The 27,584-nt window shown below is 42.4% G+C and overlaps 1 protein-coding gene across 4 annotated transcripts in view; it reads left to right on the forward strand.

Annotated features, from left to right (window-relative positions):
* Positions 1–4,166: 4,166 nt before the first annotated feature.
* Positions 4,167–27,584, forward strand: part of LOC128330215 (sulfotransferase 1 family member D1-like) — a 34,366-nt gene continuing 10,948 nt past the window's right edge. The window contains exons 1-3 of one of the 4 annotated variants that reach the window (XM_053262685.1): positions 4,167–4,313; positions 17,590–17,738; positions 25,020–25,145. In XM_053262685.1, coding sequence (XP_053118660.1) covers positions 17,591–17,738; positions 25,020–25,145 — 274 coding nt within the window. In that variant the 5' untranslated portion in view covers positions 4,167–4,313; position 17,590. Of the gene's footprint in view, positions 4,314–9,743; positions 9,810–9,851; positions 9,931–11,453; positions 11,528–17,589; positions 17,739–25,019; positions 25,146–27,584 lie in introns of those variants that run through there. The other 3 variants (XM_053262684.1, XM_053262686.1, XM_053262683.1) reach the window with 3 other exon arrangements.

Here is a 27,584-nt window from a genome sequence, read left to right on the forward strand (position 1 = left end):
ATAGAAGTACTTTTCCCAGATCCCTGGGGGGATGTGGCAATCCAGATGGGCTTGTCTGTTGTTGTGGGTGTTCATTGTGATGCGCCAGAACGAGATTGAGTCATTGGAACTGACTGCCTGGATGAGTCATGCCCCATTGTCTTTTGTGGCTTCTCTTTTCTTATATGCCAGCAGTTTGTATTTCCTCTCCTGCTGAAGTAGGTCTTGCACAGCCATTGGTCCACTGCTAGCTCTGTAGACATGATAAAAGGTGGTGAGAGCTTTTTTGGCATTAGTGCAGTCCGTATCAAACCATGGCTTGGAGTCATAGGCAAAACTAGCGGGGGCAGCCAGGGCACGTGCCCTAGGTGCCACTGGGGGGCGGAGACCAGTGCCATGCTGCCCTCCCATCCCCTCCTCAATTTGCGGATTTTTTTTTAAAAAAATGTTTTTTTTTAACCTGTAGGGTTCTGGGGGGCAGGGGGTGTCTGTAAAGGTTCCTCCTCCCCCCGCTGGCCTCTTAGATCACTGCTGCAGCCTGTCTCGGACTAATTTTCAGGCCTGTTTGGGCCTACAAAGATCAGTGCAGTGGCCATTTTGGAGGTCACCACACATGCTCAGAAGGCCTCTGCGAGGCCTGGCAAGGCATAGGACCTCACAGGGACCATTTGAGCATGTGCGGTGGCCATTAAAAAAAATTTTTTTTAAAGGCTGCTGAAAACAAAAATGGCCACTGCACATGCTCAAATGGCCTCTGCAAGACCCAAGTCTAAATTTTTCCCTGATCTAGGGAGTCAGAAGAATGCAAAGTTGTTGGCAAGGGACCCAAGCATTTAAAAAACAGATATAAATGGCACAAAAATAAGTGGACAAAACATCCCTTAAAAAGACAATGTTGGTTTAATACCTTGTAAGCTGGCAAAACTGAAGGTGGGGAGAGGCAAGGAATAAAAAAGAAATATTCATTCGCATGCTGTTTAATTCTACACAGAGCTCTATCTTTATCTGAATATTTGTCAAGCAATCTGATTATAAGGTTTGTGGGATTTCAAACTTGGAAAGTGCCTGCCTTTAACTTGTGTGGTGCTTAAAAAAAAAACACAACCCTGAATATCACACTGTTTTACTGTTCTGTGGCTAGTTGCAACTTCCACCTTCTTCCTGATCAGGCTGCTGGATCCAAGCCTATTGTAAGCTGCTGGATAATTTCTTTTTTTTTTTTCTCCTTTCTTTTTTCCCCCAAATTCAATTTTTATTAATTTTAACAACCGTAATATTATCATTCATTACAAATATACACAAAAAAGGTGGACTTCCCGCTCACATTTCTTCGTGAATCATCAACTATAAAATTTATCCTTGCTATAATAATAATTCAAAACATAAATTTAAACCCTTACAAACATAATTAATCTAACCAACCTGCGATTTTTACTAAATTTCAAACCCTGCTGTCAAGTCCATAGTAGGAAAATAATTCTTTAGATATAACAAAAATGGTTTCCAATCTTCTTTAAAACATTCCAAGTTTTGATCTCTTAATAGTGCTGTAAGTTTTGCCATCTCCGCATATTCCAAATTTTTTATCAGCCAGTCTTCTTTTGAAGGCAGTTCACTGGTCTTCCATTTCTGTGCATATATAATTCTAGCCGCCGTAGAGGCATACATAAAAAATGTTAAATTAGTTGTAGAAATTGCACCTTGGGTTATTCCCAGCAGGAAGGATTCTGGCTTCTTAGGAAATGTCATTTTAAATATTTTCTTTAATTCATTATATATATCATATCCCAATAGGCTTTAGCCTTCCCACAGGTCCACCACATATGAAAGAATGTGCCTTCAAAATGTCCACACTTCCAGCATTTGTTTGAAACATTTTTATACATTAATGCCAATTTTTTTGGTGTCAGATACCATCTATACATCATTTTATAATAGTTTTCTTTTATAGCATAACATGCAGTAAATTTTAAATCATTTTTCCATAACTTTTCCCAGGCTGCAAGCTGCTGGATAATTTCAGATTGTTTGGGGCCCCTAGGATTTCCCATTGCAGCCATCTCCCTTTAAGGCAAAAGCTGTTTGGACAGAAAAAGCCATCCCTGAATTTCTTGGAGGCAGCAACCTGTAGTGAGGTGTGCTGAGGTGGCGGAGCATTTGCTAAAGAGAGCGTCCACTACTTAGCTCTATGGAGGCATGCCCAGCACATGGATGTGCTGCATTTCCTTGGGAAGGCGACTGGCACATATGTGCCTTATGTGTGTGTGTGTGTTGCTTACAACCTGTTTCTCCTGAAAGTGTCTGAACTTGTATTTTTGAGCTGATATGGTAAAGTTATCTGAAAGATGGGTGTCAGATGTTTGGACAGGGGTGCAATTTCAGTGCTTGCCCTAGGCGCTATTTTCCCTGGATACGCCTCTGCTTGGAGTGGTGCTGATGCTGCCACAGGGGTGCACTGTCTTTATGGATTAAATGTTGTTGAAGCTCTTGGACTAGGGTGTTGTAGTTCTCCAAGAGTGTGTCAGGGAGTTTAGCTGTTGTCAGGGAGAATTCGATGTGCTGAAAATGATCCGAGGCAAGTAGCTTGTTTATCATTTGATCAAGCGAGGGGAGTTCATTTGTAGTGGCAGAGTCCTTCCATTTTTCTAGGGGTGCTTCCTTCATTCCTGCGGCCATTAAACTTTTCACAGCTAAAGTGTATCCCCAGCTTTTGTATGATGCACAACTGGGCCCCTATGATAATTTCACTCCATTAGAAGTGGTACAAACAAAATTTCTCAGAGCAATCTTTCCCTTGTTGTGTTCCAAACATTGCCCTCAGAAGCGAGGCTGGGGTCACCAGGCTAGAAATAAGACACTAGCTGAGCATTATCATGTTTGGGCTGAAGCTGATCTTCTTTCCTGTTGGTTTGGTCACTTTAATATTAGTAGATAGTTACATATCGAAGTGGAAGATGGCTTTAAAGTCTAAGTTACAATTATATGGTCTTCCTCAGGAAGAACTCATTAGGCTGATCAAGCAGCTTGGTCCATCAAACAGTGTGCTTTAGAATGCTGGAAGAAACTGCAAAGTTGCCAAGAGGGCTATACACAGGTAGTCAGCAATTAAAGATTAGACCTGCTGAATACTTAAATAATTTATTTATATCCAAATTCAGGAGAGCACTGACTCTCGCCCGCCTTAATGTACTCCCCACTGCAGTTCAAGAAGGAAAATATAAAACGTTACCATATGCAGCTCGCCTCTGCCCATGCGGCTTGGGGGACATAGGAGTTCACTGCCCACGTGATCCTCTACTGCGCTTTTTACAGGGATAGTCGTTCAAAGTTTATTTCTCCCTTGCTAAAGAATTATCCTGGCCACACTGATCAATTTTATTTAGATTTTCTGCTGTCCAATTTTAAAGAAATGTTTTTTGTCAGTGTGGCCAAGTTCTGTTATATTGTTTGTAAATCCTGAAAAGTTTTTATCAGTCAGTCTGATGTTATTGTGAACTGTTGATTTTATTTATTTATTTATTTATTTATTTATCAAATTTGTACACCGCCCCAAACTTTCATCTCAATAGCATAAAACAGTAAAATAGATACAAAAACTTAAAACAATTTAACAATTTAAAAATCATATACAAATTAAAACCTTAAACTTTTTAAAATGAAATTTTATGCTGGTCCATGACCGAAATAAAGTATGTTCTGTTCTGTTCTGAACAACAAACCAAGACCCCACTTCCCCTAGTTGCTCAATGATACCAATCTCAGCTGGATTAGCAAAGGAGTCCAAGACAAAAAGGTGAACAAGCAGAAGGACAGATGTACAAATGTATATGTACAAATATTTATTTATATACATCTCTGGGTGGTGTACAAAATTTAAGATATTAAAAAAATCAACACAGATTGAAATACATGAAACACAATAAAAACAACAGTATAAAACAGTTATTAAGATAACTGTTATTAATATAATAAATGGGGGGGGGGATTATGACTGTGTCCCAATGAGATTATTCCTTGGATTAAATCATTTTGTTTCATTTTGCCTTCTTGCTTTTCAGTAAGTGCAGCATGCATCTTGAACCATGCCTTTAGAATTACACCAGTCAAAACACTGCCCCCCGTCCCCCCCTTATTCAAGCTAGCTTATCCTGCCAACTTTGGAATCTCCCACTAGAGGTCGAGCCTGTTTGAGCAAGAAATCTACGCAATTTGAGACCTGATAGGTAACCAGCAGGGTAACTGAAAGTAGGAGCTCCTCCACACCTGCTACTGAGAGTTTGCAGCTCGACTTCTTCAGATCAGCTACCAAACTTATACCAAACACTGAATACACAGTAAGTTGTATAGCTTTGCAGTAGAGGAGTCTGTCTGTATAAACCAATTACAAGATGCTGGAATTGTACAGCAGTTTGAGTTTGTTTAGCAAGAGCTGGCTTCAGAGCAGCTACAGTGCTTTGTTGATGACAGATCCAAAAACAGATTTTGATTTGAAGATGGTGAAATTTGTCTATCTTGTTGATTTACAGAATTTTACTTCTATTCTTCTCTGTACTTTAGTTGATCAGTGACGTTATCATATATAGAAGTAGTTTTTGAATCAGGATGCCCTTTCTATGCATCCCATTTCTGTTAATCTTCTGCTAGCAGAAAGGTTAGGCTGTGGTTGAAGTGCAGAGGGGTGTAGCTATTATTGAGCAGATGGGTTCAAAGAACCCAGGCCCCCAGCTCCTGAGGGCCCCCTACCTCCAGCTTTCCACATTCTCTCCATTATCTCCCTCACTCTGAGGGACCGTCACAGAGATGGGTGAACATGGGACCCCACTCCCCTAGCTCTGCCCCGTGGAAGTGTCTTTAGATAGTAGCCCTTCCAGGTGATGATGATATCACAAAATCATTGTAAGGACATACAACTTCCCAAACCACGGAGACATTGTGTGAGTTAATTATTTTTGCGTATAGCAATTAATATCACTTGCTCAAGATTGTCTCATTAAGACTGATTGCTTGAGCCTTGCAGATCTTAATCTCTCTCGATACAATTTTCTATTTATCAAATCAGGATAATGATGACTTCCCTGTGAATGAACTGTTTTAAGGCTCCAATCCTGAACAAAGCAAATAAGCAGAATTCAACGTTATGGGAATGTTTCATGCTTCTGTTTAATATTTTACATTTTTATCCCACCCAAGTTGCTCAGAGGAGAACACATGCCCCCCCCTTTTACTTACAACAACCCGCTAAGGTAGACTAGGCTGAGAGATTGTGATTGTCCCCAGCAAACTATTTGGCCAAGTGGAGATTTCAACCCAGGTCTCCCTCTTGGGCTAAACTCAACACTTTATCCACTACATCACATTGCCTCCCTTCTTGCTTTATGTTCTTGTATATATGCAAGATCATGGGGGAAGGGGGAAATACCACCCCCCACAATATTTGCATAGAGACAAGCAAGATAGTTGTGGCTGAATAACCCACACTCTGCAAATAATCCAGTTTATTCCATTTGAACAATAAGATTAGGTAAAACAAGCCTCCTCTTCCTTACATAACAGATAATCCCCATAGGTAGAGCTATTGCTCTTCACAAGAGCACAACAAAGGAGCTGTGTAGCAGTCTCTTTTCTTGCCCAAGGGAAATTCTGATCAACCTTTGTGGTTTTCAACCAATTCAAGCACAACAATTTGCCTAACAAATAAGATATGTATTTGGACAAGTTCTCCATATATGGGGCTCCCTAGCTTCACATGGGAGGCGTTTCCCAGTATTGCCACACTGGTTCCGCAGCTCTAATTATTGCTGAAATAAAGGAAGGACCCATAACATTAAGCTGTGGACAGCAAAAGCCAGCATACCAACCTCTCTGGGATGCATTTCTAGCATAAAATCAGATTTGTTGATTTCAACTCCTGCTCCCCTCTATGAGCAAATTTCAGCCAACTGTGCTGAATAATTCCACTGTGATATAAAAAATGCAACAAAGAAATTAATCAAAATAATTCCATGTGAGATAATTTTACAGTGAAGCTGTTAAAGCTAAAGCAAATGATAATTAGCATGTGTATTATTATTATGGATTTGTATAACACCATCTCTAAATGGCACTTGACAACAAGTGAGAGGACAGGTCCCTGCACCAACAGTTCACAAGCTAGAGACAAATATAACAGAGACAACAGAGGAATGGGAGGAGAATGGAATGGGAGGAGAATGGAAGAAGAGTAAACTGGGGAAGAACATGCAATTATTTCATGTAGGCTTAGATAGAGCAGGGTATAGGGAGATGTGTTAAAGGCTTAATGGAACAGTTAGATTTGAAGGAGGGATTTGAAGTAAGTAAGAGGAGGCATCATGTAAGTGATCCAGGAGAGAGATCCAGGCATGAAGGACAGCAAGGGAAGAGTTACCTGGAGGGAGCAGGAGGCCCTTGGGTGGCTGAAGGTGGTGGAGCTGGAGAAGCAAAAGTCACAGGCAAGAGTGCAACAAGCAGAGGGAAATGAAGGACATTGAAGGTAAAGACCAGGAGTTTGTGCTGCATCTGGGAGTGGACAGAGAGCCAGTGCATGGATTTCAGGAGAGGTGGAAAGCAGCTTGCCTAGGGAGCAAGAGGCTGTTACTTCAAATCCCCACCGGTGTGCTTCCCAGACTGTGCCTAGTAAATATATATATCTGTTGTCACCTATATTGGGCAACAGCAATATAAGAAGGTGCTGGAAGTGGATGCTCACTTCAGTGACAATTGCAAAGGCATCATTTTATACTGCGCGGGAGAAAGGCGATGGTAAACCACTCCTGTACTCTGCCAAGAAAATCACATGGCCTTGTGGTCGCCAGTAGTTGACACCAACTCGACGGCACAATCTTTCCTTTTCTATGACTTGATCAGAGCAACAAGAGAGGTGAATGGTTCTGGCAGTAGGATGCTGGATGGAGATGAGAAGGATGTAGTAGTCATGTCAAGAGATGAGCAGAGCACGAACTGGAATTTTTGCAGAGGGAACAGAGAGGAAGGGTCATATTCTTGCAATATTGTATGGGCAGAAGTGACATGATTTGACCACAGAGTGAATATGGATAATAAAGGAAAGAGAGGAGTCAAAGGTAGAACCAAGGCTCTGAGACTGTCAACAGGGTGGATGGTGACACTGTTGGTGAATAAGGCAATAGTACAAGGAGAGGAGGGATGGGGAGGAAAGATGAGAAGTTCTGTCTTGGACATATTGAGTTTGAAAAAATCATGATGCATCCAAGTAGAAATGTCAGTCAAGCAGCTGGAGAGCAGGAACTGCATGAAGGAAGAAAGTGGTGTGGGTAGGAGTGAGGAAGGAGGTGGAGAAGGAAAATGGAGAATGGCCTGCTTGAGCCCCTAGCAGCTGGTTATTTTGGAGGCGAGTGGGGGTTTGAAAAATCTCTTCTCCCTACTACTCCTCATTTATATGGCAATAAAGTGTTCAGATTCAAGGCTGATAACCAAACCTGACTCCTCGTTTAGTACTAGGTGGAAGATATCAAGAAGGTGGGAAAGGAAAACGTCCTCTGTGTGGGCTCCAAAAAAAGCTCCTGTTCCAGGCTGGCTGCAATCCTGAAGAGAAGGACTTCTATTAGTGGGTGGGGATATATTGCAGCATTTTGTTGAGGTCCCCACATTACATACCTGCAGATATAGAGCTTTTTGAATAAGCTTAAGGGCTACTCCACATAGTACATTTTAAATGTGTTTTAAGTGTACACCGAAAATAATAATAGAGCACCTCAACACCATAGGGGCCACAGAGATTACCAACAGCCAATTACAAAAAGCAACTTTACTGGGAACAGCCTAGATTCTGCGACAATATCTATAATAACAGCAACAACATTGATAATAAAATCCAGCCATCCCAGGTCCTTGGGAAGGACTCAATGTCTGGATAAAACAAACCAGTCAATAACACCTGTCTGACTGTGTAAACAACAACAACAACAACAACAACATTATAGAAAGGTGCTTTATAGGTGTTTGCAAAGATGTGTCTCATACAGGTGCATTAGTTAGATGGTTGTGATCAGCTGCAGCTCTGAGTGTGCTTTTGGTGGCAAGTACAGGTTTGCCCCTACATAATTTGTGCAATGGCTCACATATTGATATCATGCATTACTAGGGTTGCTTTTGAGGGTTTGTTTGTTGTTATTCTGTCTCTCACAGCTACAATAAACCTACCATTCCAATTATAGCCTGGTCATTTCTGTGTCAGAGGGCAAACGGACAAAATCAGCAGGGGATCAAATACTTATTTCCCGCACTGTATATGTGCTGATTTCCCAGCATTTTGTTGAAAAATTACCCCCAAATATTTTATTTGATTTACCTGTTCTAGTCGATGTCCATCTAGCATCCATACTTTTTTTTTAACTTTATTGGTGAAGCACATAATTTTAGATTTGTCATAATTGATCTGTAGATGCTCCTCTCTGCAGTATAGTGCTAAGGCATCTAACACTCTTTTAAGCCCAACCCTGGTTTGAGATAAAATTACTGCATCATCGGCATACATCAGGATTGGGATTTTCTTGTTGACTAGTTTTGGTGGATGAGTGTCAGATGTCTGCAAACACCTTATCAAATCATTAATATAAAGGTTAAATAAGTAAGGGGCTAATACACACCCTTGTCGCACCCCTTTCCTAATGGGTACTGAGTTTGTAAGATTGCCAGCATGGTCTAAACGCACTCTTAAAAAGGAATTTTCATGCAGTTTGATGAGCAAAAGTAGAAGCCTTTGGTCCATAGAAGTAGCCGCCAATTTAGACCAAAGACGACTTCTAGAAACTGTATCAAAAGCCATCTTAAGGTCTATAAAAGCGGTAAACAAAGGTCGCTTATTCCTTTTGACCAGTTTGTCCACAAGATGTGGTAATATTAAACAGTGGTCTAATCCAGATCTCTTAGCTCTAAATCCTGCCTGTTCATCCTCAATAATGCACTCCTGCTCCATCCAAGCACATAATTTAACACATAAGTGCTTGGCATAGAGTTTACTTATAATGTTTAAAAGGCTAATTGGTCTATAGTTAAAGGGGTCATCCCTTCTGCCTTTCTTATGGATAGGAACCACGATTGCCGTTCCCCAATCCTGGGGAAATTGTGCAGTTTGATCAATAGGTGTGAAGAAAGTGGCCAGCACAGGAGCCCACCAATCTTTATAGCGCTTCAGAAGTTCCGGCGGGATACAATCATTTCCAGGTGCTCTCCCGCATTTCAATTGCATGATTAACTGCTCTTTCTCATATGTGGAGACTGGAGACCAATGTGGTAATGAACCTATTTGAAGGGCACTTTGAGGGGAGATATAATTATAAAGTGCCCGAAAATGAGTTTCCCATGATTCTGGGGTTATTGGGCTTGGTTTCTTTTCATTTTCTGGGAATCTCTTGGTGGGGGTGGGGGGAGAAGAAAGAGGGGCTTTTTAGTGTAAGGAGGGGAATGTGCCACTAGAGCAGAGAAGAGCGCATTTCTGCCTCTTTTGTAGCCAGCGTGAATGACTCGTGTGGGGGCATTTTTGTTTGGGTTTTTGGCTTCCTCTGTCTGCACTCCCCAGCCCTGGCTGACTATTTTCAGTGCTTTTTAGCTGAAAGCAAGAAATGCTTCCTGACCTCTGCAGATCATTTACAGCCTTCCACTCAGGAAGCAGCAACCATTGTATGCTAATTGCCTGCTAAGTGTTCTTATCAGCAACACTGCCATCCTCCAGCCAGAAGCAGGCAGGTAGTTAATTACTTCCTGATTGTGCCCTGCCCATGGTTCTGTGGAACGCAAAGTTGCTCATCATCTCTGGCCCTGCAGTCTGCAAAGTTAAGTTACTTATTATCTCTGTACTCTCTGCAGCAAAATGTGGCTTTTTGTGTGCACCCCAAAAACCTGGCTAGCAGCACCATGCAGTAACAAGCTTGGGAGAGTCTGACTGGTGTGGGGGTGAGTTGGACAGAGAATGAGTGGGAGGGAGGGAGGGATGGAAGGAGCAGGGATTGTATGGGGCCTGCAAGTAAAGCAAGCTTTGCTCTCTTAGTGAAAGAATGGGCATATTAAACAGTGGAATTTCCAGAACTGCTATGTTCATTTATCATATGTTGCCTTTGGTAAATTCAAACCTAGATTCAGTGGGGAATAGATGATTGTGTCCCGTCCCACCGCTTTTGCTCCTGCTGTTGTCTTTCCGATTCTGGGTGGCCATGTGTGCTCACTAATTGTGGGCATGAGTTGGAGAACCAGTTTCTTTTAAGTTCAGCTTTGTTAGCTGTGACCTGGCTGCATGGCTCCTGGGAGCATGCAGACTTCACCGTGATGTAAGCTGTTTTCTGAACTGCAACTTAAGATCTAAGAGCCTGTGCATAAATCATTGATAGAGGGGAGGGGAGCATCTGTGATTACAATGAATTTGTAATTCAATACTGCTACATTGTATTAAGAAAAATGTCATTTACCAAAGTTCTCTTTTTATATCTGAATATTTATTAAGGGCAAAAATGTGCATCTCTTGAGAGACAGAGAGGGGAGTGAAATTTTATTGTGAAATGTAAAATTTTATTGCATTTCTTAGACTGTGGATCGGGTCTCACGATCAGTGAGACCCGGTTTTTCCTGGTGAGCGGGAAGAGCAGGCTAAGCCCACTCTCCCCACTCACGCGTGGGCAGGGAGCACTGGGCGGCCGGATCGGCTGCCCACATGATGGCTGGCTCTGTGACGGAGCCGGCGGGGGGTGGAGGGAGCGGGGGCCGTGCGGCCCCCACAAGCCCCGGTATGCCCTGCGTGAGTGCGCAGGACATACTGGGGAGACCCCCGGCTGGGGGTCTACTTGTGAGTAGGCGTGGCACAAAGGCGCGCCGCAGCTACTCACGATTGCAAAAAGCAGGTTTGGAGGAGCGCTCGCTCCGCAAACCTGCTTTTTAGCAGGGGGTCTAGAGCAGGTTACCTGCTCAAGAACCACTGGTCTCGGCTGCAAGCCCGGTGGTTCTTATGGTCACCAAAAATCGGGCTAGCCTCTGCTAGCCCGATTTTTGCTGATTGTGAGAAGTGCCCCATTGATTCAAAAATCTGCCATTTCTGTTGACTTTTGCACTACTTCAGTATAAGTGCCCCACGCTTCCAAGCAGTGGTTTGACAAGGATTGTGTTAATGCCAAAAAAGCCCTTGCCAATACCTATCAAGTCTACAAATATGCCTCTGGTTGGAGGGCAGCACAGAATCTACTTCAGCAGAAAAAGAAATATAAACTCCTGCTGGTCTGCAAGAAAAAAGAGGCCTGGACGAGACTAATCCAGGCTGTTAGATCCAGGGACTTGGCCATGTTTTGGCGTCTCACAAAATCCTCTCTCAGCTATGGTCCAAGCCACCTGGACTGCCACATTCATCCAGGAACCTGAGAGAAACACTTTTATGATCTATATAAAGATCCCACCACTGCTTGCAGAGACCGTTCTAGTGCCATAGAGGACACTCCGGCATGGGCTCCGGTATCCATCTTGGAGATCCACAGTCTTGTTGCCCAACTGAAACCGAGAAAGGCTCCAGGTGAGGACCTTATTCCCCCGGAGGCTATCAAAAACAATCTGGACTGATGGGCCCCCATCTTGGCATCGCTCTTTACCTTCATCAACGTGAATGGCCAAATCCCCAAGGATTGGGGGGTTGCAGTTATTGTCTCCATCTTCAAAAAGGGCAAGAAGGATGACCTTGCCAACTATAGACCTATCAGTCTACTTAATACCATCAGTAAACTTTACGCAAGACACCTACATGGGAAATTTAGGGACTGGCTGGAGCAGGAAAATCTTCTTGCTGAGGAGCAAGCAGGATTTAGAGAGGGACGTTCCACTATTGATCAATGTCTAGTCCTACAGCACCTCATCGGGAAATATTCCTCCTGTAGGACGACCTCTCTTTATGCTGCCTTCATTGATCTTACGGCAGGTTTTGACTCCATCTCACATGTAAAATTATGGGAGAAGCTGGAGGCCTCCACTATTGATCGGTGCCTGCTACATCTTGTTCAAACTCTGCATCTTAACACCTCACTCAAGGTGAGGTGTAGCCCACAAGGTCATCTTAAAACTGCTGTTCTAACGCAGAAGGGCATCAAGCAAGGTTGCATTCTGGCCCCACTCCTATTTAATTTTTACATCAACTCAGTGGTGGAACAGCTCAGCAATGTTGAGTTCCATCCTCCTAAGCTAGCCGGAAGACACCTAGCCACCCTACTATATGCAGATGATGCAGTCATCCTCTCAAGAACTCCCATTGGCCTTAGAAGAGCATTGAGGGCTCTGATGCTGCATTGCAAGGAAGATGGTCTGGAAATCAACTATAACAAAACTAAAATAATGGCCTTTGCTAGGAGGCCCAAGATCCATTCCTGGAGCATCGAGGGACATAAAATTGAACAAGTAACTCATTTTAAATAGCTAGGTGTAGTCTTTCATTCCGGTGGCTCCAGAAAAGCCCATGGAGATCATGTGACCTTAAATGCTCAGAGAAGCTCCTCTGCTATTCTTCAATTGATGCGCAAAAGAGGAGGCCACTATGTCCCTGCAGCTCTTGAGCTCTTCCAAGCCAAGTCATTAGCTCAACTACTCTATGGCGCTCAACTGGGCCCTTTTCCAAATATCGTGACTTTGGAATGGGTACAATCCAAGTTCCTCAGGGCAGCGCTGTGTGTACCAAGATGTGTCTCCAATGCTACATTACGCCCGGAGACAGGCCTGATCAAGATTGAGGCTAGGGTGTGGGTGACCACTCTCTCCTATTGGCTTAAACTATCCCTCAGTCCAATTGGTCTTGCCCCTCTAACCCTTCATGATGATTACCATTTTATATGGGCTCAGGCAATTGAGATGAAATTAGCTACCCTGGGCCTCGCTCCTCTGTCCCTGATCAACATGGGCTACGATCAGGCAAAAGCTATCATCAAACAGTGCATCACAGACATTGAGCGCCAAGCAGATCTCAGCAGTGTCCCCAAATTCTGTGTAAGTAAGGAGCTTAGATGTATGGCCTCTCCTGCAACATACCTCTCTCAACTGGAGGCCCCAAGCCATAGAAGGGCGTTCACTCTGGCCCCGCTGCCATGGTCTCCCCTCAGCTGTAATAGAGGGTTGCTACAGAAAGATTCCGTATGCAGAGCGATTATGCCCCTGTGGCTCAGAACAAATTGAAACTACTGAGCATGTCCTTGTATACTAACTGTTCTACAGAGACATTCGTGCCACCCTTATATCCCCACTGCTGAACAAACTTCCGGGTCGTACGAGTCACTTCTATACTCAATTGCTGCTATCTGACTCTAACCCAGATCCCCTCCAAGATCATTGCCAAGTTCTGTGCTGCTGTGATTGGCATCCGGCGAAGGATGATAGCTGATGGGCTCCCCAATCTGATTCTTGATAACACTCGCCTCCATACTCTTCATATTATACTAATTGTGCTATGGCAGTGCATAATATTTTATTAGATTAATGTAGTATAACTTTACCATTTTTAGTAATACTCCAATTTATGGTAACCATTTTAGTTTTAATTATTCTTAATTTTAATTCTAGCTTTCTACCACGTATGTAATCATTTTCAGCTATATTACTATTTTAAATTCCCCTTTTAATCTTTTCTGTGTATTTTAGTAATAGGAAATAGTATTCTTAGCGGTTTTAGTTTCTTAGTATTTTAGCTTGTTTCTTTTAAAATTGTAATTATTCTTAGCCTTTTCACAATATCTATCATCGTATTTGCAATCACCTCTATCAACATGTAACTTTTCTCTAGTATTACCTTCATTTAATGTGTAATTTTATGCTGGTCTCTGACCATAATAAAGGTTAATTGACTTGTGCCCCAGGATGCAAATTGTTTTTAAATGGCTATATTGTGAGATGTGCTATGTGCTTGGTATATGTGTGGGGATTTTATAAAACATTGGCAAAGTCATTTGTAAGCAGAGGTAGAAACAGGCCAGGCAAAGAAGTAGAGACATTCTCTTGTGTTAAGCAAAAACCACCCACTAGTTTTAAAGCTAGAAACTTGTATTCTAGCTTCATGACCCAACAAGTGCAATTTGCATGCACAAACAAGCCTCTGATTTCTACAGAAATACCAAAGAAAGGGTTTTTCCCATACAAGCCAGGAAATTATTATTATTATTTATTTACACAGTCAGACAGGTGTTCTTGACTGGTTTGTTTTATACAGACATTGAGTTCTTCCCAAGGACCTGGGATGGCTGAATTTTATTGTCAATGTTGTTGCTGTTATAGAAATTGTCACAGAATATAGGCTGTTCCCAGTAAAGTTGCTTTTTGTAATTGGCTGATGGTGATTTTGGGGGCCCTATGGAGTTGACATGCTCTTCAAGGTCTTTTGGAACTGCACCCAGGGCGCCAATTACTACTGGGATTATTTTGGCCTTTTCCTGCCACAGCCTTTCAATTTCAATTTGTAGATCTTTGTATTTTGTGATTTTTTTCTATTTCTTTTTCTTCTGTTCTGCTATCCCTTCCCCTGGTATTGCTATGTCGATTATTTTAACTTGTTTTTCTTTCTTCTTGACTACAGTTACATCTGGTTTATTGTGTGGCAGATGTTTGTCTGTTTGTAGTCGGAAGTCCCAGCTTATCGGTCTATAATTACTTGGAACTGCATCTTTTGCTGGGTCTTTCATGATGAGATGAGTTTTCCCAGTTGTTAGCCATTGTTCAATATCACCTCCTTGCAAAATGTGATGATTGAACTGTTTTGATAGTTGTTTATGAAGGCTTGTTAGATGTTTAAACCAAAAGCTATGCAGTTCATCATCGCCTGGAGCAGTCCAATTTTTAATTTTCTTTGCTCTTTCACTTATTAATTCTGGTGTTATTATTAGATCTTGCATTTGTTGGTTACATTTTTTGACCTCTTTCATCCAGCCAGCTTTTTATTATAATCTATTAGATTGTCCCATAATTTCTCCCAGAATCGCACTGTTTCTTCTTTATTTGGTGTTTCTATGTTTCTTGCAGTTTCTCCTCCTATGCTTTTGCAGAAATGTCTCTGATTCAACTGGAATTGGAGATTCTGCCTGTGTTGTGTAATTCTGGCTTTGTATCTGCTAATCTTCTTTGACACTGCTGTTATTTGCTGCTTTATTATTTCCAGGACTTCTCTAATTTTCCTTGAATCTAGGTGGTATTTTTGGATCAGATACTGTTTGGTGTTTTCATTCTTCAGCTTCTTGTCTTTCATATCTTTCAGTTTACTAGCATCTGATCTAAGCCTGGAGATTTTATTTTCTAATCTAATCTTCCATTTAGGTGATGTACTACTTTCTTTTTTTACAGGTCCACTGATCTTATATCCGAGCTCTTGTGTTGTTATTGTTGCTGCACTGTACATTACTTGGTTTGTTTCTTGCAAATTCTTGGTTGTTATTTCTGCAAGTGCAGCATTGACATCTTTTAATGCCTGAGCCAGTTGCTTTTGGCAACTGTTTTTAGAGCTGGAAGTCGAACCCTTGTGGTTGTTTGGTTCATGTGCTCAGTTATTTTTTGCTTTAGTTCTTGTTGCTTTTCTGTTAAACGGCATTCGGGTGTTTTAGGTGAAGGCAAAGGGGAGGTGGCCTAGTTTTGATTTTGAAACAGTTCAGCAACAGTGGCATCCTCGATTTCCAACACCTCCTCCACCTGCGCCTGAGCAACTTCTTAAGTTGGTGGTAATTCTTCTTCCATATCTTGAGTCTATTATTATTATTATTATTATTATTATTTTACATTTTATATCCTGCTTTTCTTCCAAGGAGCCCAGAGCGGTGTACTACATACTTAAGTTTCTCCTCACAACAACCCTGTGAAGTAGGTTAGGCTGAGAGAGAAGTGACTGGCCCAGAGTCACCTAGCAAGTCTCATGGCTGAATGGGGATTTGAACTTGGGTCTCCCCGGTTCTAGTCCAGCACTCTAAAGAACTGTTTAGCTGTAGATGCCCAAGAATGAATGACTGCAACTATCAGTTCTTGCCATAGATTCACTGAATGTCCTGCAAAACAAGTAACACTCCTCCCCCCTTTAATGAGCATAGTATGGAATAAAACTGGTTCAAAAATACCATAATTTTCATGTAGTGCCATAATTTGTTAATTAAAAGATTAACGAGCTTGACTTGTATTTTTGAGCTGATATTATGGTAAAGTTATCTAAAAGATGGGTGTCAGATGTTTGGACAGGGGCACAATTTCAGTGCTTGCTCTAGGTGCTATTTTCCCTAGATACGCCTATGGGCTCTGCAACCTGTCACTGAAGCAGAACCTGCCCTCTGGGTTCCCCATTGGATGGATGGTCAGTAGGAAGGGGAAGGAGACAGAGGAAGAGAAGCTGCTCATGAGAGCAAAATGTTCTGTGCAAACAAAAAGTTCCAATTGCCCCCTAGAACTTTGGGCACCATAACAAATCTTTAAAAAAATTGTTTCGTTCCCAAAATAGTCACTTCCCCCCACCACAATGCAAACAAAAAATGTCATTTGGTCCCCAAAATAGTTGCATATTTATAAAATCCCTAGTTGGCAACCCTATGCATTACACTGTTGTAAACAATGGGTTAATGGAATATTATCATAGCCTAGAGCTTGAATAATGCCTAGCCTCTGGAGCGTGCTAATCTCCAAGGGCCCCTTGCTATTATTAAATAAACAATGATGTCAATGGAAACATGAACCCCCTGCCATTATCAAGACACCTTAAGCCTCCACAGAGTATTAGGCTGGTGATTATGCAGACATGATCAAACTTGCAGGTGCTAGAGATTTGCACTCTGTAATATTCTGTATCTCACAATATTTTTCTTTTCTCTTACATGGATCATATTTATTGCAGATAATCCTGCTATGTAATGCAGAAAAAGAATTTCATAAGCAGGTTATAGCTTTCATTTGTAAAACCAATAAATCCACACTGTGCTTTATTTTTAAAAGTCCATCACATTTGGAAGAAACTTCTAATTCTAAAATCTTCTAATTCTAAAACTGTTCTAAAAACAGTAACTGGTATGTTTCTTAGCCCTTTTATTCAATTGGGAAGTATCCATATAACACTACAATTGTGTTTTTGAGATTTAGGCTGTTCTTTGGATAATGCAATATGGCTTGACATACACATGGCAACACTCAATAGGATAGATTTATATTGATTGCAGTTGTGAACTTATGGCAACTGTCCTATTCACTACAATGGGAATTCATGCTGTGGACATGGGCAAGAGTTCTCCAGTTCAACATTTTGGGTGAAGTCATTGGGACTACTCTCAGCTGTATAGGAGCATTCAACAGAATGTATCCACCATGTAGTTCCTACTACTATATTAGCAAACTTCTGTGCAATGGCAATGGATGCAGTAATGAGGAATACCTGGGCCAGAATATGGGAAAGCAGGGGCAGGGGAATTGGCAACAGTGAGCATTGCCCCCTCTTGAGTATCTGGACCTCATATTTTCAATACCCCCTTTAATACTGCACTGTTAATTTAAAAACAAGAATACTTGTAGAAACTACTATAAAATCTGAATGCAGAAGGTTTTAAGAAAAAAGGAAATTTTACTTCTTTTTCTCCTTGTTTCCTGCAGGATGGAGGCAAAAGAAAGTGTCTTCAGGCGGAAATTGGTAGATGTCCATGGGGTACCCCTGTTCTGGAGCATTGCAGAAGAGTGGGGCCAAGTGGAGACCTTTCAAGCCAAGCCAGACGACCTCCTCATTGCCACCTACCCCAAATCAGGTGCTGATGACCAAGAGGTTCTCCAGAGGATTGTTTTTAGTGCAAGAAATGCACAGTTGTTACTTGTTTCAAGGATCTGGATACCTCCTGTTTAGGGGGCTCCCCTAGCACTCAAGCTGCAGTGTTTTGTTACTGGAGACATGTGAATCTTCACCCAGAAAATAACTGTCACAGCCTGTGTGATTTGCATGTGCAATGTGGCTATGTGAATGACAATAATTAGGCAGCTAACTATTATATAGTGCCCATGGCATGAACAATGACCACGTAAATTCCCTAGGAACATAGAGAGATGGGCTCGGTTCATACATAACAGGAATCTGGAGGTCCCTTCACTTCTGGGTCCCAAACCTGAATTTACAAACTGGGGGAAATGGAGTTTGCAGGCGTAAGGTGACCCACGGTTTCCCTCAGCAAACTCCACTCTGACCAAAGGTTCAGAGTGGAGTTTTGCCGCTGCAAACTCAATTTCTGCGGTGCCAGCATTACGTACAAATGCTGGCACTGCAGTTTGGGCTCCACAGAGCTGTAGTTGAGGGAGGAAGCTCCTACCTTACTCTGGCCCGATTGGCTGTGCAGGCTAATGAGATCATCCAGCTTTGTATATGTGTGTGTGTCCCTATCAGCTTTGCAATGCCTGGACCAATTGGAACCAAATTTGCTGCTGTTGTAGAGACACATAGGGACATCTCAATGGCATAGTTGGGGATGTTGTCATCTACCCCATTTCAAGATGGCAGATGCATTTGAACATTTGTGGCACAAGTGGGCTAATTTGACCACCTAATTTATTTGAACCAAATTTGGTACAGTTGTAGATACAGATAGGGACACCTAAACAGCGTAGTTTGTGATGATGCCATCCACTCCTATTCAAGATGGCGGATATGTGAACATTTGAGGCACAAGTGTGCTAACTTGTGGACCACCTAATTGATTTGATAAAGTTGCAGGGACACATAGAGACACCTCAATGGCGTACTTTGTGATGATGTCATCCACCCCAATTCAAGAAGATATACACATGAACATTTGAGAGCAAGTGGAACCAATGTGAACTCAATTTGGTATAGTTGTAGAGACTCGTAAGGACACCTTAGTGACATAGTTTGTGATGAGGTCATCCACTCCAATTCAAGATGGTGAATATTTGTGGTGGAAGTTGGTAATTATCAATTTATTTATTTATTTATTTACACAGTCAGACAGGTGTTATTGACTGGTTTGTTTTATCCAGACATCGAGTCCTTCCCAAGGACCTGGGATGGCTGAATTTTATCATCAATACTGTTGGTTATTATAGATATCGTCGCAAAATATAGGCTGTTCCCAGTAAAGTTGCTTTTTGTAATTGGCTGATGGTGATTTCTGTGGCCCCTATGGTGTTGAGGTGCTCTTCAAGTTGTTTTGAAATTGCACCTAGGGTGCCAATTACCACTGGGATTATTTTGGTCTTTTTCTGCCACAGCCTTTCAATTTCAATTTGTAGATCTTTGTACTTTGTGATTTTTTTTTCTATTTCTTTTTCTTCTATTCTGCTATACCCTGGTATTGCTATGTCGATGATTTTAACTTGTTCTTCTTTCTTACAGTTATATCTGGTGTATTGTGTGGCAGATGTTTGTCTGTTTGTAGTCGGAAGTCCCATAATATTTTTGCATCTTCATTTTCTACAACTTTTTCAATTTTATGGTCCCACCAATCTTTGGCTACAGGTAGCTTGTATTTTTTGCAGATGTTCCAGTGTATCATCCCTGCTACTTTGTCATGCCTTTGTTTGTAGTCAGTCTGTGTGATCTTTTTACAACAGCTGATTAGGTGGTCCACTGTTTCATCTGCTTCTTTACAAAGGCAGCACTTGCTGTTTGTTGTTGATTTTTTGACTTTGGCTCTTATTGCATTTGTTCTTAGTGCCTGTTCTTGTGCAGCCAGTATTAAGCCCTCTGTTTCTTTCTTCAAGTTGCCATTCTTAAGCCATTGCCAGGTCTTGGTGATGTCTGATTTTCCACTTATATTGTGCAAATATTGACCATGCAGTGGCTTCTTTTTCCATTTTTCTGCTCGGTTCTTGACTTGTTCTTTCTTGTAGGCCTGCTTTGTTTGATTGGTGTTGAATAGTTTCTCCTTATTGACCATTTGAAGTGCATCTTCTTCACTGTCCTTGATATGTTCTTCAAGGCCTCTTTTCTCCTCCTCTGCTGTTTGATGGACTTGCAGCATTCCTCTTCCACCTGAGCTGCTAGGGAGGTATAGCCTAACTACATCACTGAGGGGTTGCAGAGCATAATGGATGGTCATGATTTTCCTGGTCTTACGACCTAGCTTCTCTAGCTCTGCCTGGGTCCAGTCTATTATTCCTGCAGTGTATCTGATAACAGGTATAGCCCAGGTGTTTATAGCTTGTATGGTGTTCCCGCCATTGAGTTTGGACTTGAGGATTTTTCTAACTCTCCTGATGTATTCACTTCCAATTTTTCTTTTAACTTCAGTGTGTGCAGTGTTATAAGCCTGGAGAATGCCCAAGTATTTGTAATGTTCTTTCTCTTCCAGGTTCTTGATGTTGCTTCCATTGGGCAGTTTTGTTACTTCTGTTTTTCTTATTTTTCCTCTGTTCATTATTAATGCAGCACACTTGTCTAGTCCAAACAGTGGCGTAACTAGGTAAAACAGCGCCTAGGGCAAGCACTGAAATTGCGCCCCCCCGCCCTCCCAACATACATCTGACTTACACACATGTTTCAGAAAACTTTTATCTTAAAAATTAAAAAATTACCAAAAATTTCAAAATGCAATAAATAACCAAAAATGCAATAAATAACCAAAAATGCAGAAATTGCAACTCACGCTCATTAATGTTCTAATTAGCAAACTATGACATGCCTGAAAATCATAACTGGACCCTCCTTGCTTAAGAAATCTTAAATGAAGCTGAATAGTGGTAACAAAAAGCAGACACACACACACACACACACACACACACACACACACACACACCCCTATATGTGCCACAATAGATCATCCTAAATTATTTTTTTAAAGGCTTATTAAATTGTGGATTATGCAGGTCAATTAACAGTACTCGAGAAAGAGATGATTGAAGTGTTTCAATTAATTCATTTACAATAAATCACACTGCTTAACATCAAATTGCATTTGAGTTAGAAATGTTTGCTTTACTTACATTAGAAGGCTTGTTACTAAGCGCTGGTTTGTGGTTGGTTGTGCCTGCAGTTCTTCCAGTCAGCAGAGGTGCTATTATTGTTTTTTGAGAGAAAATAGTATTTATTTTTAGTATTTCAATTTATTTATTTATTTATTTAGGGTTTTCCTCACAACAACCCTGTGAAGTAGGCTTGTGTCCCAAAAATCAGAATTATGACTGTGAGATGGCAACTTCATGGTAGATCTCAGGCCTACATTACTGTATCATAGCAGATGAACATCCAGGTCCACTCAAGCCATGAGGTTAGCTGTATCATTGCCCCTCAGTTTTTGACATTAAAATGGGCAAAAATCCAAATTACACACACATAGTGTAAGAAATCCTGTCCCATGTGTTGAATACAGTATGGATATTATTTTTTGGCAGCTAATAAAGTTTATTATTTGTTGAGTATTTTTACTACTACTGGTCAGTGACAGTAATAAATATTCTTGGTTAACAATAAATATTCTTGGTTAACAATTCTGATTGTCCCACCCAATATTTTTGTCCAGCATTTTTCACAATGCAGAGGGGCAGGGAGAGACTCTTTCTTGAAACTTTTAGAAAGCCACTGCCAGTCAAAGTAGACACAGGATTGAGCTGGATGGACTAATGACTTGGTGGAAGGCAGTTTTCTATGTTCCTGGGTGACTGGTTGGAAAGTCTGGCACTCTGGCTTGGTCTGCTGTTTCCTGGGGCACACGATTATTCACAGCAGTAGTAAAAGCAAAACGCTAACTGGCACCGATTTCCCATTGTAAAGGCTGTTTCAGATTTTGGTAGTGGGCTCCCCTCCCTCCCCCGCCGCGTGCACCTCACACTAATTTACTGGTAGGGAAGCGTAGCTATATCCTGCAAAGCTTGATGCTTTTATTGTTCTGAAATGACAGACCGCAGAGGAACTTCTCTCTTGCTCTGGGTGAGGCTCTCTCGCGGCGAGAGGAGAGACCAGAGACGAGCCGAACTTGAAGGCAGGTCGGTGCAGAAGCGACCAGGAAGCTGGCGTGCAGCCCGGCCCAACCGGGAGGTGGCGGCGGCGGCGGTGGGTGGCTCTGGCTGGCTGTCAGCAGCCCACACCCACTCATGAGCTCGGGCAATTGGCACCCACCCTCCCCTGAAGGGGCGCCTTTGGCAGGGCTGCTGGAGCCTCTGCCCTGCCTTTGTGCTGCCGGCTGGACTTGGGGAGCGGAGCAGGCTGCACAGAGGCCAGAGGAGCTCTCTGGTGGCTGGGTGGGGATAATCGTGCGGTGCCGGAGCAAGTCCCCAGGATCGGCCCTCTGCACATGCCCAGAGGTGGCGGGGCCAGCGTCATGCGGGCTAGTTGGCTCACCTACACCTGAAGGCGTAGATGTTGAGCAGCTCGCTGTTGACGGCGTCCGTGTAGAGCTTGTCGAGGTCGGCCTCCTTCTACCACGTGCAGGCAGCGAGCTGGGAGGAGGAGGACACGCATGCGCGACTGGTGGCGCGGCGGGGCGGGGAGTGAGCGGAGGCGGAGCGAGCCCAGGTCAGGAGAGGAAACCGAGTTTGCTGCCAAACTTTAGGCGCCCGTGCCGTGGCGCCCAGCGCTGGAGCCGAGCAATGGGAGCGCGGCGCCGGGACCGCTCGTGGGGGAGGGGGCGCCACCCACACATGCGGACTGCTTTGCGGACTGCTGTGCTCAGCGCTGCGATGCAAACAAGAAAAAAAAAATTCGGAAAAGGAAGGGGATCGGCGGGGGCACTTCTTGGCACCCCCTACCAAGTGGCGCCCAGGGCATGTGCCCTGCCTGCCCCCCCCCGTGGTTATGCCCCCGAGTCCAAATTCCATTGCTATATCGCTACTGAATATACGGACAGTATTTAGCAGTGATTCGATTTCTGACTGGGACTTTCCATACAACTTCAGAACATCCATGTACAGCAGATGGTTTATTTTACTTGATGTTTTAGATGTTTGGTATCCAAGGCCTGTTTTGTTTAGTATTTGTGAAAGTGGAGTCATGGCTTCACAATTTATTTATTAATTTATTAATTATTATTGTTATTATTAATTTAACATATTCTATACTGCCCAAACTCACGTCTGTGGGCGGTTTACAACAGAAAGGTTTAGACATTAGTTAAAACTATAAATGACAAAAAAAGTTAAAACATTAATTAAAACAAAATAAAATTATAGTGAAATAATCTTGATCTTAAATAAGATTATAGTGAACAGAAAGTAGGCACATTAGGTCCTACCAGAACTTCTTGGTTTTTTTCAGGCAGGAAAGAAACACAGGCTCTTGCTAGCAATATGTTAAGTACATATAAAAAGAGGCATTTACACTGCAGTAAAACCAATGGGATGTAGAGGGGAAAGTTCACAAAATCAACTTTATGTATGTATGCATTATATCTCCTGCTCTTCCTCCAGGGAGCCCAGAGAGGTGTACTACATACTTAAGTTTTTCCTCACAACAACCCTGTGAAGTAGGTTAGGCTGAGAGAGAAGTGACTGACCCAGAGTCACCCAGCAAGTCTCATGGCTGAATGGGGATTTGAACTCGGGTCTCCTCGGTCCTAGTCCAGCCCTCTAACCTCACACGATATTCACAGCTCAGGATAATAACGTTGTTTATTCTGATTCCTCCATGCTATTTCTGCATGCTGAAGAAGTTTAAAAGGTATTGCTGGAATTAATTTCTGCTGGTGCAGAAATCTGTGTGCAAATCCCATCCCCTATCTGAACTCTCTCACAACCCTAACTGTAGTGAAACAGGAGTGAATTGCCATCTAGAAAATGCCTGTGTATATATGTGGTATGTGGTACTTTTAGGTCTACTGTAACTAGATATTTTGGCCAAAGCTATATGTTATCAGCATTTTTAAAAAAAATCAAAAATCAAAATTCTGCCTCCAGTTTACCTGAATTCTGTGCAAAGAAAAGCCAAATTTTGTGACCTGTATAAATTATGCAAATGGAGCAGATCTGCACCATTTATCTTAATTTGCATAATTTAGGTCCAAATTCATGTTATATTAAATGTGCTCTGTGTGTGCGCATGTGTGTGCGTGCGTGCACTTCTCATCTAAAATTGTACTGGGTGGGAAGGTATTTATCAGAGGATTTATCCTTTTCCCTTCATATCACAGTCCCAATGAAAATCTCCCCCAAACTGCACTTTGCTCTTGGAGGAAAACTGCAGTTTCTAGTAGTTAAATCCTTCCTCCACAGTCATGATCCTAATTGCCCCTCACAGCTGCTATTTTAAATAAGAAGAAATACACACAAAGGGCCAAATTCCATGCTTAGTACAACAAAGCAGTCCCTTGCAAACAGAGAAAAGAGGGATGGGTGGTTCTCTTTATTTAGCGAATCACTAAAGTGGTGATTATTCAGAATAATCACTGAAGTAGTGATTCTCTTTATTTAGCAGGGGGAGAGCAACTGGCCCTATCCATCTCCAGCATAGCATGCCTCCATTGGTTGTTGCTGGTGTCTGTCTTATATTTCTTTTTTAGATTGTGAGCCCTTTGGGGACAGGGAGCCATTTTATTTATTTATTCTATGTAAACTACTTTGGGAAACTTGTGGTATATAAATATCCATCATATTTGTATGGAGCATGGCCCCTTACTTTGCCTTTCTTTTTGCTGTTTTGTGTTGTAGTTTTGCCAGTCATGGGATGAGGCAAGGAAATGTGCAGGAACTGAAGCCCTGCCCCAATACTGTGGCAATCTTATTCAGCTGCCCCTTTGGCTATATCTATAAGCATATCTTTGTAGACATACGTCACACACACACACACACACACACACACACACACACACACACACACGCCAGAAAGCTGAACTCTGTGCTCAGTGCAAATTTTATCCTTCTTTTTTGTGCTCCTGCACAATCATTGTCTATGCATAGCTCCGGCTATGCCGGTCAAGATTCTCATTTGCTGAATATTGGTGTTAACCTGGTTGATTTTAAAGGATTCTGTTTTGAGATGGCATATGAAGTCAGCAATGGACACTCATTTTAGACCGATCAAATCAGTTTTGTATGTTGTACCAACTTACTTTGGATGTATTTCATTTATTTCTGCACATATCTTACATTTTCAGGCACTACCTGGGTCAGTGAAATTGTGGACATGATATATAATGACGGGAATGTGGAGAAGTGTAAACAAGATGCCATTTTCAATCGTGTCCCTTTCATGGAGCTGATTATTCCTGGAATGTCAAATGGTAAAGCCTTTGCACAAACTATGTACAAGATGATAAAACTCATTCTTTTCCCGCACAGACCAGTGTTTCCCACACTTTAGGCATTTGAGACAAAAGGTCCTCCCACCTCAACGTGGATTAAAGTTGAAGATTCACACATGCATACACACTTATCCTTTCTCTCTTTTACTCTATAAATGGATATTGATATATAAAATGCATGTATATATATATGTGTATGCGTACATGCTAATGAACACACATGATACATGGGATCTTTTAGACATTGGCAGAGGGTAGAGAAAAAGGGAATCATATTACATGTGAAGTGGTTTATTGAAGAATTTAGACATCAAAAAGTAGCTTCATAATATGCATCAGTAATAGAACAGTTTAGACTGGTAGGCAGCAATTCAGTTAAATTCAGTCATACAGGGGTTAAAAACATAAGAAAACTAAGCAGAAGCTTACTAGAGTAGCTGAAAATAATGGGCAAATACATCTTTGCAACTGATGAATGTGCTGGAATGGAAACAAGGTAAAGATGGCATTGAGACAATTAAGGAAATAGAGTAGTAAACAACTTTTCTAGGAAAAAATAGAGGAAAAGATGCAAAAACAGACAGAAGAAGAGGAGAGGCCAGGGGCGGAGCCACCATTGAGTGATTGGGTTCAAAGAACCCGGGCCACTGCTCCTCAGGGGCCACGTCTGGCACCCCAGGCACACACACACCCGCATCTGATGTCAGATGTGTGTGTGTGATTTAAATCAAAAACAGGGTCACGCAGCCCTGTTCTTGAGCTAAAAATTGGCCAGTGCTGCCTTTGCAGTGGGGCCAGAGCGACTCTCCATGCTTTTTGGCAGCGAGAGCCCCTCTGGCCACGCTGTGAATACAGCGCTGGCCGATGTAACTCCCATACGGGACCACACAGTCGGTGTCTGACATCAGACACAGGGTGTGTGGCTAATGTCTGATGTCAGATGCAGGGGCTGGGGCTGGGGGACCGTGGTGGCAGAACCTGGGCCACTGCCGGCCTCTCTCCACCCCTGGGAGAGGCTGATAGAAAGATAGATGGGAGGAAAGGATTCTCAGGCATGTCCCTTGGTCTGATCTACCCCCCTGCCATTGGCACCTTTGTGTACATTTACACCAAAGGAACTAAACTCCATTGATTACATCCGAGAGCCCCGGGAATGGGGCTAGATCAGGTGTTAGGTCAATGAAAGGGCTCCTTGCACGTGTGTCTATTCTCCTTTAATTTAAAGTATACTTTCTGCAATACCATTCTACCCCTTTGAATGCAGGAACTCCAGGGAAGCGACATATCTGTTGCTAAGCACCATCAGGAGGAGTAAGGAGATGGCAGGGGGTGGGGCATCTGCTCCAATAGGTGGCCAGTGAGAAACATGGCTGCCCTAGAACTGACACATTTCTGGGCTGCTGTGAGTCAGTCTCTTTATGGTTTGAGAGGAGTTTGAACACAAAACCCAGATGATGATGATGATGATGAATTTGATTTCTATACCGCCCTTCCAAAAATGGCTCAGGGCGGTTTACACAGAGAAATAATAAATAAATAAGATGGTTCCCTGTCCCCAAAGGGCTCACATTCTAAAAAGAATCACAAGATAGACACCAGCAACAGTCACTGGAGGTACCGTGCTGGGGGTGGATAGGGCCAGTTACTCTCCCCCTGCTAAATAAAGAGAATCACCACGGTAAAAGGTGCCTCTTTGCCCAGTTAGCAGGGGATGGTTATAGCGATGGCAGAATTTGGATGACACAATGCTGTCTTCTAACCTCAGGTTCCAGCAGCTGAGCAACTACAAAAAGAGGGTTCAGTTCAGGTTTGGGGGCAAAAATGGATCTGTGATTGGTTGACAAAACCATAGCTTCATGCATTTGGACGACCACCAACTCAAACCTCCTGGCATGTTTACCTTAGTTTGGCGTTCTGTCCGAACGGAGCCATAGTGTCCCAATAGGAGTCAGAGAGCAAACAAACCTCATCCAGGATGTTCAAGAAGGCAAGTTACACAGGAGAACAAGGAGTAAAGTAGAAAACTTCTCATAGTAATGAATACCTATGAGAGATAGAGAAAAGGTACTACCTCTTCTTAATGCTGCAGGGGTGGGGGGAGAGGGAATGAGTGATGATGAGTCCATTAAGGTCTGCAAGAAGTGACCTGTTGGGAGATCCAGAAAGCAAGTCAGAGAATTCTAATACATATGCCAGGTGTCCTTTCAACACCATGGAGCCTAATTTTATCTACCAAAATTTAGCATTTTCCATAAAACTTGCAACTATTTTGTTTGGGCTAGAATAAAGTCTTCTCATTGAGTTAAACAAAAGACTGACTCGCCTTGTAGAAACAATTAGGATTTGATGGCTCAAACTCCAGAATGAGCAATTGATACTGCAGAAGAATCTCTTTGGTCAATAACAATTAAGCCGGAT

Source organism: Hemicordylus capensis, chromosome 6 (genome assembly GCF_027244095.1).
Source record: "Hemicordylus capensis ecotype Gifberg chromosome 6, rHemCap1.1.pri, whole genome shotgun sequence".
Taxonomy (NCBI): domain Eukaryota; kingdom Metazoa; phylum Chordata; class Lepidosauria; order Squamata; family Cordylidae; genus Hemicordylus; species Hemicordylus capensis.